At 35.8% G+C, this 17047-nt stretch overlaps 1 protein-coding gene across 2 annotated transcripts; it reads left to right on the plus strand.

Annotated features, from left to right (window-relative positions):
• Positions 1-1606: 1606 nt before the first annotated feature.
• gramd1c (GRAM domain containing 1c) lies at positions 1607-16900 on the plus strand. Of its 2 annotated transcripts, none has more exons than XM_051882499.1 (18): positions 1607-1814; positions 2584-2685; positions 3831-3966; positions 4109-4209; positions 4360-4455; positions 4593-4673; positions 6085-6209; positions 6325-6484; positions 8262-8421; positions 8506-8643; positions 9159-9277; positions 10266-10408; positions 10516-10619; positions 11871-12041; positions 12244-12313; positions 13330-13449; positions 13535-13640; positions 15760-16900. In XM_051882499.1, the coding sequence occupies exons 2-18, from the start codon at positions 2593-2595 to the stop codon at positions 15826-15828; spliced, it is 1992 nt and encodes a 663-aa protein (XP_051738459.1). In that variant the 5' UTR covers positions 1607-1814; positions 2584-2592; the 3' UTR covers positions 15829-16900. The 2 variants fall into 2 exon arrangements, with proteins under 2 accessions (XP_051738459.1, XP_051738458.1); XM_051882498.1 differs by having other exon boundaries at positions 1726-1743.
• The last annotated feature ends 147 nt before the right edge of the window (positions 16901-17047 follow it).

The following is a 17047-nucleotide window of genomic DNA, read 5'->3' on the forward strand; positions in this document are numbered from 1 at the left end:
GAGGTCCTGCATGTTCATATAGAATGCTTTTAGTAGTTTCTTTTTAATCAAAATTATGCCTTCAGCCATTTTGCAAAATAAAATCTTTCAGATAAAACTTGAGCAAGAAAATATGATCATGGTTACAAATGATAATCTTTAAAAAATGAAATATGTGGAAATCATGGGGGGAAATGTAAAACTGGTTGCCTGTACTCTCAAGGTTTCTTCCTATTCCTCCAAATGGAGTATTCCTTGTCACTGTCACCCTTGTCTTACTCATTGAAGGATTTTAGACAGTCATCATTTTACAGCTGTTTTGAGGTATGTACTGTATAGTACTCTAAAAAAAATTAATTGGGTGGTGGTGTGTTTTGCAACTTTTTCATCACTCTGTAGGGAGTAGTTCCTCAAGTATTTCTGGTTTTGTCACTGTGTCAGCCAAGAATGCACTTACCATTTTCATATGGTGTGGTATGAAATGCCAAATCATTCTCCATTTTATAGGGTAAAAGAGACTCTTTGTTCCTATAAACTCCGTTTTAACGTCTAGATTACAAATGTAGCCATTACTTAAGATAAGAACTGTACAATACATCCAAATACTTGTTGGGTAAGTTTACATGGCAATGTTACACCTGCAATTTCTTATCCTTTATGTTTGGTATGTTCTCAGAGGTTGAATATCACGTTTAAGCAGAGGTGTCTGCTTTTATATGCCATATTTACTTTAGTGTATGTGCTTATGAGTGATGTCAGTTTGTATAACTGGTCTTACTGCATTTGTTCATTTTGAAAATGAAATGTGGCTACTCAAGTTCCCTGCCCTGAGTTCTTGTCTGTACACTTCTAACACTTTCTAGGCTTATCTCCATGTGTTACATAAACAGCTATAACTAACTTGTCTGATTAGACTTGACTTTTCTATCTTATTAGAGGTCATATCAAATGCCATAGGTAAATCTAACCTTATTAAACTGATACATCCACAGTGACCTTAGATGTTCAAAGTGCCATAAACCAATTTAATTTCTTTCTATTTTATTTGGTATTTTCATTAAAAATGTTGCCTAAAATAAAACTGTTCAACCGGTGCAAAAGAGCTTTTAAATGTTACAACACATTATGCTGGTTTGCATCCATAACCCATGCAAATATGTATTTATTATGTCAAATATATGTTTCCTACGGTTACCTCATCCGGCGAACGCCATTTCTGATTTTGAACGTGAGCTTCGAAGATAATACGCGCAATTGTAATCTAACTTTTGTAAAAAGATTCCACTAAAAATAGAATTCAAACTGAAACATGTATACTTTTATCGGAAAAAATAAATAAACTGTAGAGACACTCCATATAGCCTAATTCAATAAATGTAGGCTAATAAAAATGGTAGGCTAGGCTACAGTTAAACTTTTATTAATCTGTAAATAAATAAAATATACAATAAATGAAATATTTTGTCAAAACTCTTTTTTATAGAGTCCCAGTTTAAGCGTTATGTTTAATTTAAACTTCAAAAAGAATTTCACTTCACAAAAAATAAGGAGTCTGCTTAGTGTCATACGTAAAATATGCAAATACAAAAGTGTGCTTGTTCTCAGTGTCGAATGGCACGTTGCTTCATGAGCTGGTACACTCTGACTGTAAACCTGTTGCCAGGTGTGAGTAGGACAGTCGCAACAACGAGACAGACAACACCGCATATGCTGCTGTCGGAAGTTTATGAGCATTTGGAATATCGGCGACGATTGAAGCTCATGGTAACTATCTTACAACCCCAATTTATAAAGACCTGGATCTCAAGTAACCAGTAACAACACGACCTTCTCTGGTATGTCTTTTATATGAGAACAAGCCTTTGATATTCGAGGTTAAGTGTTTAATTTATAGCTACATTCAATGTTCTGTAATGTTTCTGTCAACACTTTTAAAAATAAAGATTCTTTATTGGCATTAATGGTTCCAAGAACATTTAACATCCATGGAACCTATTGGTAACACTTTACAATAAGGTTCATTAGTTAAACATTAGTGTATTAACTAACATGAACTAACCATGAGCAATGCATTTGTTACTATATTTACTAATATTCGTTAATGTTAGTTAATGAAAATACAGTTGTTCATTGTTTATTCATGTTAGTTCACAGTGCATTAACTAATGTTAACAAGATTTTAATAACCAATTAGTTAAATGTTGAAATTAACATTAACAAAGATTAATAAATGCTGTAAAAGTGCAGTTCATTATTAGTTCATGTTAACTAATGTAGTTAACTAATGCTAACTAATGAACCTTATTGTAAAGTGTTACCAAGGTATTTTATAGTAGAAAAAGCATTCAGATTGTTAAAAAGTTCTTTACACACTAAGAAAAATGCTTATTTTAAGAACTGTTCACTTAAAGATTCTTTGCAGAACCTAAAATGGATCTTTATCGCTACAAAAACCTCCTTTTGGAACCTTTATTTTTAAGACTGAAGAGTGCCTACAAATTTTTTTTTTTTTTTTTGTCCCAATAGTCTGTTTTGTTTTAAATTGCAAAAAGTGAATCATGTGTAATGCAGTCAAATAAACCTTAGTAAGTTTTACTTCACCAGGCGAAAGGCATGACCCAAACACCCAAACAAGTGACGGGCAATGAGCTCACACAGGACAACAATCAGTCTGGGGAAGGCAGATTGACCTTAGAAGAGCAAGAGGTGAGACTGAACATGCTGCTTGTGCTTAGATTACATTGGTAGAAGTCCACATTGTATTAACGTCAATTTATAAATGATCTTTAGCAGAATTATATGGTACAGTTTGCTGTACTTTGTCCTGCAAAAGATTACAGTCACTGTATCATGATAAGATTACGCAAATGACATTATTGGTTGCTAAATGTTTTGAGTTATTAGTAAGCTCTTGGGAGCCTGCTGCTTTTACAGTATGCATGCATTACACAGATTCACAAATAGTATTATTAAAGGGTTAGTTCACCCAAAAATGAAAATAATGTCATTTATTACTCACCCTCATGCCGTTCCACACACGTAAGACCTTCGTTCATCTTCGGAACGCAAATTAAGATATTTTTGTTGAAATCCGATGGCTCAGTGAGGCCTGCATAGCCAGCAATGACATTTCCTCTCTCAAGATCCATTAATGTACTAAAAACATATTTAAATCAGTTTATGTGAGTACAGTGGTTCAGTATTAATATTATAAAGCGACGAGAATATTTTTGGTGCACCAAAAAAACAAAATAACGACTTATATAGTGATGGCCGATTTCAAAACACTGCTTCATGAAGCTTCGGAGCGTTATGAATCAGCGTGTTGAATCAGCGTGTTGAATCAGCGTGTCGAATCAGCGGTTCGGAGTGCCAAAGTCACTTGATTTCAGCAGTTTGGCGGTTTGACACACGATCCGAATCATGATTCGACAAGCTGATTCATAATGCTTCATGAAGCAGTGTTTTGAAATCGGCCATCACTATATAAGTCGTTATTTTGTTTTTTTTGGCGCACCAAAAATATTCTCATCGCTTTATAATATTAATATTGAACCACTGTACTCACATAAACTGATTTAAATATGTTTTTAGTACCTTTATGGATCTTGAGAGAGGAAATGTCATTGCTGGCTATGCAGGCCTCACTGAGCCATCGGATTTCAACAAAAATATCTTAATTTGTGTTCCGAAGATGAACGAAGATCTTACGGGTGTGGAACGGCATGAGGGTGAGAAATAAATGACATTATTTTCATTTTTGGGTGAACTAACCCTTTAATATAATATTACAATATTATTTATTTATTTATTTACTTAATTTATTGATTTGCTGTGATTTTACCTCACAGGTTCTGGAAGTCAGTGGGCAGTGCATTACAGCACCTCAGTCACCTGAAGCATTGCTTTACTCTTGTTATAAACAGAGGAGTGACGAGTTTCGGAAGTTATTCAGAGAGATGCCTGAGTCTGAGAAACTAATTGCAGGTAAGACTGATAGAGGGAGACAGAGAGATAACAAACGAACACAAAATGTAAAAATATAATCAACTCAAAATGTTTGTTGGTAGAGCCACAATATTTGTATAATCATATTAGATGTTGTTTGAATGTTTCATCTTTTCCCTAGACTACACCTGTGCTCTCCAGAAGGATATCTTGTTACAAGGCCGCATCTATATTACAGGGAATTGTTTATGTTTCTACAGTCATGTTTTTCGTGGTACAAAAGTGAGTTGTACAGAAAGATTATGTCATTCTTCATTGTTTTCATGCCATTACCTATATATATATATATATATATATAGTGAGCATTTAAGAATTTCTTTTATAGATGCCATTGCTCTGCGAAAAATGACAATAAACCTGATTTTGACTTAGATCATGGTAAATATGAAGGATGTCACCTCAATGACAAGAGAGAAGACAGCGAAATGGATACCAAATGCTATCCAGATCAGTACTAATTCAGAGAAGGTGAAATTCAACAATCAGTTAAACTACTAAGTTTTTAATTCTTGATTTTGTCTTGTTTATGAAGATACATGTATAGCTTTTTTTTTTTTTTTTTTTTTTTTTTTTGACAAAAAAATGTATGTTGGTATTTTCCACAGCTGCTGTTCTGCTCATTCTCAGCAAGGGAGAAAAGTTACCTGAGTATGTTTCGGCTTTGGCAGAATATTTTAATGGAGAAGGTAATTTCTTATTTTTTACTACTTTTCCCTTTTAACCTCACTATCATTGATCAAAAATGGTTTGCTGTGACAGATGATTTAGCTAATAATTCCTTATCATTATGCATATCATCATATGTTTACCATCTATATTACCTGCTTGGTTGTAAATTACTGTGTTTTTACTCTACAAAACTTTTTCCTGTGAAAAAATGAACGGAGATATCTCAGATATGATCTGAAACAGATATAAAATAGGTCAAAAACCCTTCCATTGTCAATTTTACAGTGTTCAGTGAGTCTTCATAGGCAACACAAACTATTTATTTGTGTTTGGTAGCCTACGGTGTTTGCTAATGTGGCATATTAATACCATATAAGGAAAACAGACAGAATAATGGCTATAGTCTTAAACTTAGGGATATGCTTCAGCGTAAACGACCTAAACCAGTAGGGCACACTTAACAAGGCAGCAAATGGAACGTATAGTTCATTGACCCCATCGAGGCGTGGCTTTCTTCATCTGAAAACACGCTGACAATACTGCCTTTTTCTTCATACAAGCGGGAACTGTAGTATGGAGATATGATAAACGGCTAAAAGCAGATATACTGTTAAAGTCAACGGAAAGCACACCACTAGGTGTGGCTTCCTGATTTCAGCATTTCAGATAGTTTACTGTGGAAGCGCACAGGTTACTGGCGTTCAGGTAGGTGACCCTACGGAGAACCTTTACTTACCGTACAATTTAGCGTGTAATTAAGAAAACATTATATTTTAACTGTCTTTCTTTGAACATGTGATGTAGTTCTAAATGAGGTTTATGAATCCATAAAATGTTTTATCTTCGGTTTGTTGTTGTAAAAGTGTCCGTGCCATACGGCCTTTGAAACAATGTTTTGCATTTCTTTGCGATTGTTTGGAAACTTTTTTCACACGACGCGGCTGTTTATGAACGTTTTATACGAAAATCTTTTTCATATGACTCTTGTCGTTCGCTTTTTTTGTCGAACAAACTCTTATATCCGCTCTATTTACATTTTACAGTGTGTCGCTGAAACGTCTCCACGCCTTATTTCCATGGTAACCGTAGTTTTCGGCAAACTTATATTGTTACTACAGTTAAAGTTGCTATTGCGAAACCATAAATTATCATGTCAATATGCTTCATAAGTCGTTTTCACTGATCTAGATCAGTGGTCGTTTTCTTTCACGTCATTGTTGCTTGTCATTTGCACTCCCAACAGATTTGATCCTTGGTTAGTGAGGTGTGGAGCAGGTTAGGGCTGTTTTAGATGAATATCAGCACAGGAACTTGAAGAGAAAGGCTTAAGTGAATTGTTTCAGTGTATCAAACCTAAGTCAAAGTGCGGATGGGAGAGACGGAAACATGTAAGTCTATGTTGCTCAATGTGACTTTCCTCTCTTGCAGAAACTGACCAATTCGGAGCTGTTGCAGATAGTCAAGCAGCATTATGGCAACGACTTAGGATTGAGTCATGATGAAATGGAAAGCTTTCAGACATCAGTAGATACTGCCACACCTACCCTGCCCAGGTTAACTATATACATGCATGCACACACATCCATTCGCATCTTCACATGTCACCAGCTGTTTGGACAACTGAGAGATCAGGTTTTCAGGTTTTCAGGTCGCATCTCTCTGTTGCAGTCTGAATATGCGTGGAGAAGATTACACCGGGAGACCAGAGAGGCCCACGTCGCTTCGTCTTCCCCAAGGAGAGATGAATTCTTATGAGGCCACCACACCACAGGGAGACGACACACAGTCTTCAGTTGGACTGCAAAGCATGCTCTCAGCAAATGGAGGGGTACGTCGATAAATATAATTTCCTTGGCAGATGTCTTTTTTCTAAAATTTGTTGTCTAATGACCAGAATGGCTGGGGTTTTTATATATATATATATATATATATATATATATATATATATATATATAATAAACAGTTTAGCTGATTCAAAATATGGTAAAATACTGAAATTTGTTTTAAAATAATCAAAGCATATTTACCATAAAGAAGCATGAACACAAGGAAGAATATTGAACTATTTTTATTTTAAGGCACAATATGTAAGATTTTTGGATTAAAATATCCAAAAACCACTAAAACAATGTTATATATTTTGTTGACTTGTGGATTTACATTATCCCAAATGTTTCCAAGAATGTTTAAATCCAGAGAAATAAGCAGTTTTAACCAGGACACGGACCGTGTCCGTGCGTCGCCTATCAATGACATCACACCCGCGTTACCCTCGATTTCTGGTTATATTTTGTAGAAACCATGGAAACACCAAAGACGCTTTAATATATTATGTGTTTTATTAGACAGGTGAGCAACTGTTTGAATACATTCATCGACAGAAAACTAATCATGTTATATAGCTCAACACAGTAAGTCTTATTGTTGAAATCGCGTTTTCTTGATTTACAGCTAGTACCGTGTTTTATCATGCCTAATATCGATCTAGCTTACTGCAGTGTGCAACAAGTGTCTCATAGTAGCATTATAACAACTTTCAACACCCAAATGTATCTAATATGATAAAACAGCGCTGCGTTACCTCACATACGCTTGACCAGAAGAAGCGGAAGCGATTGTCTGTGGCAAAGCTCCACTGCTCTTGAGCCATGTGTCGCGCTTGTCTCTCAATAGTCTCTGCTCCGACGTCTTTCAACCATACCCTGCTGCATACTACATTAATGTTAATAAATCTTTAATACATTAGCTCATCCATGAATATGATTTATGCCTGAGTCTCGTTGGAAATTTTTTCCACCGGCTGTAGACATGAAGACAACACCTCCCATGATTCTGCGAAATCAAGGCGTCATCAAGCTACGCCTTTGTTTTGAATAAGCGACCTCTAGCTGTGAAAATTACATAGTGTGCCTTTAAATGTACCAATATAATTATATTTACAAAAGTAGGCGACAATTTCACTTGCTCTCTAAGGGACTTGTTTAAAATTTTACCAGAAAAAGTTTTAGAATTTTTATGGACATTTAAAACATCTTGTGTAATTTTAATCTAATGTTGAATTAAACCATTTTTATGACATTGCTTGAAAATTATCACTTTGCTGCTGACATGACATTAAATCTAACCTTACCTACATATGTTTTTACTAAAGTTTTTTACTTTTTTACTTTAGTAAAATTAGACTTTTTATATTATGTATGAAAAATGCCACAAAAATTAATCAATGAATCAGAGTTTTGAACCGATTTAGTTAAAGAGACATTTTGCGCTGATTCACGGAAATAAATTGAACTTAACAACTTGTAACATTCTCATGCTTTTGTTTTGACAGACTTTAAGAAGCTTAATATCCTAATAAAAGGCACATTAAAATAATTGATATTCTTGATGTTGCTTAATTTTATATTGCCAGCAAAGTCATTGTGAATATATTTTCAGTATTCTTTATATTTCCCAACCCTGCCAAAGGGTCAACCTGGTAATTGTAGAATATAAATCTGCATAGTCTGCTTTTGATTTGCTTTTAAAGAAAGAAAAGTACATTTTATAGTCTTTAAAGTAGAGCTCATGTATGTTTGTTGATATTTGTGTTAAACCCTCAATAGGACGACACTCTCAGTACCCCGTCCCATCAGCGGAGTCCAAATCTGTCATTAAACCGCTCAGGATCTGAACGAGTGTCTAAACGCTCCTCTCACTCTCTGGATCTAAATGCAAATGAAGACCAGCTCTCTGATAACAGCAGATCTGACAGCCTGGAGGAAGGTGAGATGTGTGTGTATGTTGCCTGTGTCTAATTTCATGGCTGTGTTGATGCATTTTGTTTACGTCAGTATTGATTTCTTGTAGTGGAAGAAAGTGAGAAGGTGTCTCAGGGAAGGCTGTTTGTGAATCGGGTCTTTCACATCAGTGCTGAGAAGATGTTTGACATGCTTTTCACTGATTCTGATTTCTTGCGGAGGTTTATGCATGTCAGGAAGATCACAGGTATGATTTCATATCACTTTTATTATTTTTGAAATATTTCTATTTAGCCATAATCTGCGGGAAGATGAGTAATGAGCTATTTTGCAAATATTTTTTCAAATATTGTTTATCATGCATAATTAGCATTTTTTTTGTGTATATCTTAAAGAACAGTTTTGCTAATAGTAAGATGACTGGCTGTAATTTGCGAGCAAGTTTAGCCATCTTCAGTCTAGCTTGTTAATAAACATTAATTACATGTCATCAAAAAATCATAATTACAAGTTGGGGCTACACACCCACTGGCCAAATGTTACATCCCGAGCACAGCAATTTAAGAAAAAATATATAAAAAATGTCTCTATAGATACAAACACCACCACACACTTCTAGTAAGCCATAAGTAATAATTGAGAGGCCTTATTTTTGTATGAGTCTAAATCCTGCATAGTGCACCTTTAATGATAACAACACTGGATTTTGCACATATTGTTTTGGCATATTGTTTAAAGTAACGAAAGCATATCGCCTGTCAGGTGCTCACTCTACCCCTTGGCAAAGGGAGGCCTCTGGCGGTATGAAAAGGACTTTGAACTACACCATCACCATTTCTAACCCCCTGGTCGGCAAGTTCTCCACTGCCACAGAGAACCAGGTGTGTATGGCTCTGTTACAAAACCTAGTGAGCTGCACCACTATTTACTACATACACAGGAGCCTCAAAAGTGACTGATTTGTGTGTCAAACAAATAGTAAAAATGGTATCACAACCTTATTGAAAGGCTGTGTTTCTTCGGTTTCACTGTCAGTTAACGTACAGTATTCGGTTATGCCACTTTATATTTAGACATAGATGGCAGGAAAGAGCTGCGGCTGTGGTTTTCAAGTTTTGAGGGGCGATGGGTCCTTTGATTATTTTTGTGATATGAACACCTGTCACTTTCACTTTTTTTCACTTTGCAAATCTGACAATCGCCAGTTTGTTATATGTGCTTTGTTAGTTGTTTTCAACTTAAAACTATAGAGTAGTTTGCCAGAGCCATTTTAACTGCAAAGAATTTTCAGCTCTTGCTCTGTGACGCATAGAATAATGACAAAGTATATAACCACTGTTTTATCTGTGTAAGACAGTTAATTAGGCAATAGACAGCTTTTGATCCCATTGTATTATGCAACAATTAACATTTATAAGAAAATGACTGTAGGCGTGATGCAATTACAAAATCACCTTCCAATTATTTGATCTAATTGTGACTGAGTTGTTTGCACTTTAAAGTTGATGCAGTCAATTAGATCAAATGATCACAACCAGGTTTTAATGCAATAATGGTGACTGGCCTAATGACTAGCTTCATACAATGAGTGTTTAGTAATGCTTGTGAAAAATAGTGCTGGTAAATATATAGACTTTGTATGGTGACTTTAAAGATTTAATTTTTATATTTGGAAATATTTATTTGCAAGTCATAAATATTTAAGGATAATTTTATCCAAAAACTTAAAGAAAACATTGTATTTCAGGCCTTACTAAACAGAACCATATTTAGCAATCCAAACATAAACTGACAGCTGTATTGTGCTGCTGTGTGAATGCAGCCTCTGTGTGTATGTGGAATACTTTCTGATTTCTCTGTGCATTCTAGACACTATATAAAGAGTCACGGGAGGGTCAATATTACATGATCGATGCGGAGGTCTACACACACGATGTTCCCTACCATGACTACTTCTACACTCAGAATCGCTACTGTATCATCCGTAACTCCAAGCACAAGTGCAGACTCAGGTGTGCTGGTCTTAATATCTGCATGTCTAACCTCTTTCGTTTTCATTATGGCACTGAGATCTCTTGATGTGAGAGCCATTTAGTAAATATTTGAACTCTCTTTGCAGGATTTACACTGATGTCAAATACAAAAAGCAGCCCTGGGGTCTTGTTAAATCCTTTATCACCAAAAACTCCTGGAGTGGCCTTGAAGACTACTTTAAACATCTTGGTTGGTATAATGATTTTTTTTTTAACTCTCCCTAACCCTCTATTTTCCCTATTTTGAAAAATCTATTGAAAATCAAGTTTTTATTGTTCTTTATATGTCTATGTGGTGTTTTTATAATATGCTTTAAGACAAACCATGTGCAAATTCATCAGTCAACAGCATTGCTAAGTATTTTCTCCTTAAAACGGCAATGTACAGTCTCAAAAACGTGGATTGAAACCGCCCCTGTTTCCTACTGTCACAAACGTGACCAATCCTGTCAATGTGCCGGGCGGGGCTTTTCCTATTATTGAGCACAAGAACACCTTTAAAAAGGGACAGGAAAAATTGGGTACAAATAGCAATATAGCAGGTGTATTATGTATATGATGTATATTCTGATGTTTTGATGAACTATATGTCTTTCTCCACTGACTTTCTATGATGTTCAAAGTGTTTCTATAAGGATGCTGAATTTTAAAAGGTGATCTGAGATCAAACGGGAACATGGTTTGTGTAACAATAGCAACACATTATTAGCTGTTTGATAATGTAGTGAAGCAAAAGGCTAATCATATCAGTTATGGGTCCGACGTTGTAGAGAGCGAAACATAAAACGCATTACTGAAATAAAAAATTAATAAAAACATTTTTAAAAAATGATAATGACAAAAACATACAACAAAATTACTAGAACTTTAACTTAAAATGAAAACAGAAAATATACAAATAAAATCTAATTCAGAATATTAATAAAAACTATAATGGTATCTCAATGATACTAAAATAAGACTTCTTCATAGTGTTCCAGTCTCTAAAGCCAGTGCCTGTATATGTTCTCCACTACTGAACAAATCAAAACAGAAGAAACACTTGGTACAAAATAATGACCTAAAGCTGCAGCCCAAAACTACTGTAGATCAATTAAAGTCAGCAGAACCGCAGACTGTGCACAATGTTTTTCTTATCGACTGGGAAAAGAAAGCTGGCTAATAGCTTTTCTGCCATGGGATGTTGGATTAGGGAATCAAAAGAGTAATGAACATTAGTGACCTGTTCAGAGTGTCTTGGGAGGGATATTAGCAGCATGGATGTGGCCGTTTCCTATTGGTGAAATGCATCAGTTGGATCCATTGCCTGCAAGGCCATTTTCTCCATTTAATTACAAAACTACAGGGATGCCAAAAGCCAGATCCCTAATCAATCCAGTGACCTCTAGGCTCTCATATTAATGCAATTACAATGATCTTTACCTCACAATGCACATCCCAGAGGCAGAGCTGCTTGAAGAGGAGGCAGAGTTGACTCAAGGAAGCGGAGATGCTGGGAAGACGGGTGGTTTGCGCAGGAGGCGAAGAACCTACAGTCGCACCCTACAGGAACACATGAAGCCCGGGAAGCAGTACAGCGCAGACTCGGATCAGCAGAGAGGCAGCACCATGGGTATAAATATATCTATTTTTTTTTTAAATATCTGAATTTAAAATCTCTGCTACTAGTCATAAAATACTGATAAATCACTAGAAACTGTTTTCATACTAATTAGATGTGCTTATTTAGTGGTCTATGCTTTTTAATATTCAAGCAAACATGAAGATATTGTGTTTTAGACTTATAACAATTCTGTTTGCATTTTGCATTACAGGTACCATGGATATAAAGAACACGCCACACAGATGGAACATTACTTCAATTGTAACTGGGATGAGCTTAATGTAAGGCTTCATTTACTCTAAGGCCTGTTTTGCACCTCATACATAAGCAGTGTGAAAGCTTAAGACCAAAGTATACTTCACTTTTTATGCGTACACTAAGGTCCATGTACAGTGCGCGTGACATAAATTTCGTATTTTTATAGTATGTGTATACTAACTGTACTAACTGTTGAACTGCACGCACATGCGCATTGATTTTTTTTTTGCACTAATAAGTTTGTCCACATGGTGGCAACAGTGCTCCAGGGCCGTTGTTTCACAAGGTAGTTGGAAAAAAAGAGAATAATTTTTGCCTTTTTTTTCCGACAGACTGTGTACGCGTAAATGTCAAATGGAGTATACTTTGAAAGGCTATGTGTACAACTTGCTTATGCGTTAAAAAAAAGGTATACTTTGGGATTTAGAGCTCTGACACTAACAGTGTTTCTGCAGCGTAACAGAGCTACAAAACATTACTGTTACTACATTGATTTTTTTTCCTTTAATAACAATCTCAAATCATAAAATGGTTATTAGAATTTGCCTATTGAGAGTTATTACAAACTTGAGTTGCATGAGGAAGGGGACACATTTATACCTGAATGGTAAATAGGCTAATCTACATGCTACAGAACATTAACTATTGCAAACTGTAGCAATAAACAACTTAAATGATCTAGATTCAGTCAGATTTACTGAACAGAGTGTTTGTTTAAAAACCCAAAATTCCAGAAACTTTCACTGCATATTTTTTTTTTCCCATCACTACATTGATATATTGCAAAAAAATATATAGATAAACAGGTTCATGGGGCATGTTCTTCATATTCCCTGTTGAGTTCAGAAATAGAAAAATAAAGATAGAAATAGATAATCTGCTGTGTGAATGCTGCAGCCTGTTAGCATGGTTGCCAAAATAAATATGCACCACTTATATCTGCGGTGTGAAACATGGAAGAAAGGTCAATTTTAACCTTTTAGAATTATGTATTACAAATACTTAATGTGCTTATGAATGTGACATTGTATTGCTTCAGACTTTTCGTTCTGGTGGTTCTGAACTTGGGGCTGTTCTTTAAACTTTGGGCCATGGAAGATGTCGCTCACCGTATGTATCTGAACACCAAGCACAGAATGAAGGAGAGAGTAGAGTCCAGGTAAAGGCTTTTTTTTTTTAAAAGAAATTGTGTTTTGTTTTTGGTACATTTTTATGAACGAAACTGACTTACTGTTTTTATGTAGTTTGGCACCTGACCTAGGGCCCAGACAGGGTATGCCCCACAGAAGTCGAGAGGAAGCACATCTACTGAAGGCAGTACTGCAGGACTCTATTAACCTTCTTGAACAAGTATGTTTGGGTGCCATACTGTCTCTTAACCCTTAAAGGGATAGTTCATCCAAAAATGAAAATTATCCCATGATTTACTCACCCGCAAGTCATCCTAGGTGTATATGACTGTCTTCTTTCAGATAAACACAATCGGAGATATATTTAAAAAATATCCTTGCTCCTCCAAGCTTTATAATGGCAGTGAAGGGGACGCCACATTTTGAAGCTCCCAAAAAATGCATCCATTCATAAAAGTAATCCATATGGCTCCAGGGGGTTAATAAAGGCCTTCCGAAGCGAAGCGATGGGTTTTTGTAAGAAAAATATCCATATTTAATACTTTATCATAGGGATGCACCGATACCGATACCAAGCTCATGTACTTGTACTCGGGAAAAATACCCCCGATACTAAAGACCGATACCTCATGTGACGTAACTGACAGAATCTTCCGTGCACAGAGACACCGGCGGCAACAGCAGAAACAATGTCAGCCTCAGGGGTGTGGAAATACCCACACATTGCGACCTGCATGCTTTCAATCACAATTCGTGATCGATTAGTGAAGGCGGGATAGGCGCTGAATGACACAGACCAGAAGCGCTCTCTCTCGCGCGTGCTCTCTTCTCTCTTTCTTTCTTGCGCTCAATTCCAGTTCTCTCACAGCGCGCGATCCCAGTTCTCTCAGACAGCACGCGATCAGTTCTCCTTGCGCCTGAATGGTCAAATGTATTGTGTGGAGTATCTCACATAAATACAGTCGGTTATGGCTTAAGTGGACATAAACATTTGGGTGAAAACAGGATATGTGTCAGCATCCATGGATTCAGTCATAAAGGGACAGCAGCCTAATTAAATATTTGTCATTAATGTTAATAAAACAACAAAAGATTTTAAATAAATGTATACATGGTAAATAAACCTACTGTAACTGAAAAAAAAGTTTATTTTATTTGTATCTCTATAGTATTTGTTGTATTGTTTGTAAATTTCTTTTTATATAACAACAATTATATATATTGGTAATTATCCCCTTTGAAGGTTATTGGACACTGTGAGATTTTTGTTCTTTAAGTTTGTGACAAGCACATAAATACTATTACTTTTTTCATTAGAGTAATAATAAAGAAGCTGTCCTACATTTAATAGTCTAACTGTGTTGTGCTTGGAAAACTGCAACATCACCAAAAATAAAAATAAAAAAAGAGAGAAATTAATAAATGTATAGGCATTGGTATCGGCGAGTACCGGGGAAAAAAGTATCGGTACTCGTACTTGGTCCTTAAAAAATGGTATCGGTGCATCCCTACTTTATTAACTATAATGACTAGCTTCCGGCAGACGGCTGTACGCATCCATTTGCGGCGGAAGAGTAACCTCTGACCCGACGCATGGCATAATGACGAGCACAGAACTGCAGAGGATAGAACAAAACAAAACACCGGTCACGAATTAGAAGTCTAAAACGATCATTTTTAAAGAGAAATGTCTGAGGGTTCTGATATAAGAGAAGTGGAGCTTGATTTTGTTGCCTATATTTGTTTAAACTGCGAGAGGCATCTAAGCTTACGATACTCCTACATCCTACGTCATACATCGCATCAGGGGTTACTCATTTGCTACAAGTCGACTTGCACAGTATGCGTACGGTCGTCCACCGGAAGCTAGATATTTTAGATTATAAAGTTTTAAATATGGATATTTTTCATATTTTTCTTTTGGGCTTCAAAATGTGCCCTCCCCCCCGACTTCACTACCATTATAAAGCTTGGAGGAGCAAGGATATTTTTAATATAACTCTGATTGTGTTCATCTGAAAGAAGATAGACATATACACCTAGGATGGCTTGAGGGTGAGTAAATCATGGGATAATTTTCATTTTTGGGTGAACTATCCCTTTAAACCCACTCTTCAATGACATGTAAATGCGAAATGAGCAGCGGTTGTTCACCGTTACTCAGTAAAACTTCTTTCCTGTCTAATTTGGCAGTTCTTGACCAGAAATGTCAATCTTATGTTGTTAGTCAAAACTATTGCTATGTGCAGGGGTTACATTACATACGTAATCTCTTTTGGCTAAGAGGTCTATTGTGTAATTTATTCATTTTATTTTTTTTGCTGCTTCCTTCTCCACAGCTACGCAGTTCTCTTATGGTGCTTCAGAAGAGCTTTCAGGTCTACAACAGTTCATCCTCTCAGCTTTAAATGCCATTGGGTTTTGCGACCTGACAACACAAGGGTATTCTTCCCATAAGACATACCCTCGCTGAGGAGTGTTGCCATAGGGACAGTCACCCTGTGCAGACTCGTAGCCATGTTCATCATCTCTCTGGGCTTTTTTTGTTGTGGTTAGATGTTTTTTTTAATTGTCAAAGGGGATCTTTGCACTGATACACTAAATCTTGCAAGTTTCCTCTTGTATTTGCTAACCTGACCTTGAAACGGAAAGAAAAAAGCGACTCTTTTGCTCATTCTTCAGAGTTCATGTTGCTGAAGTGAAAGTAACAGCAATGTAGCAGGTTGAAACACAAAGGGTGACCTCATGTTCTGAACTGTCGGATGCTAATTTGCTGAACAGTTTTTCTGGACTACAACAAAAGCTTTATAAAGCTAAACATTCTCAGATATGTAATGGATTCAGTGCAGTTGCACAGGTTCTTCACTCTGATTATTGAGGGGGCAGTGCCGGCCAATTGCCTCCAGCTCACATGTAAGAGATCTGCCTAAAATTTACTTGAGTGCCTTTTCTGTCTTGATTTAGATACTGTTCTTGTCTCAAGATACCTCTAAGAATTTGTAAATGATTGCACCTTTAAAACATTATTAATGCAGGGATCATCACTGACAAATGATTGTATGTGTTGAAATTGTAGAATGTTTGAAATTCTGAATGTTGATCAGGATTTTAATAATGTCTAATGGTACAGGTTCATATGGAGAAGATAATATATCTGACGTTTACTGTAAATGATGAGTGATGTTTTACCTATAAATTGTTTACACTTGTCTTTAAATACCACTTTTGTTTGTTTTGCTTTTAGGGACCGTATTGTCACTGTGAAATAAATTTGACACATTCATGTAAATGCTTTACTTGGGAAAATAAGAATTTATAATCCTCAAGCATTCCAAACTTTCACAGAAATATATATGAGGTGGATGTGTATAGATGTCTTATTTTTTCTGCATAGATTGAGATATTTTTTCTGTTTTTTTTTTTTTTTGTTTAAATTTTGTTCTGAAACTATTTATAAATAAAATTCAAATGTTCAATTTGTGAAGTTTGCTATTTTAATTTTTTTATTTTATTGAGATTTTGTTATGGTGTGTTTATGATCTTGTTGGTAACCTAGACATCAAAGTAAAAATCATTTAGTAAAAATACAGTTCGTTCAGTAAAGTTTATAATCAGGAAATGAAAGGG

The sequence above is a fragment of the Ctenopharyngodon idella genome, chromosome 23 (genome assembly GCF_019924925.1).
Source record: "Ctenopharyngodon idella isolate HZGC_01 chromosome 23, HZGC01, whole genome shotgun sequence".
NCBI lineage: Eukaryota > Metazoa > Chordata > Actinopteri > Cypriniformes > Xenocyprididae > Ctenopharyngodon > Ctenopharyngodon idella.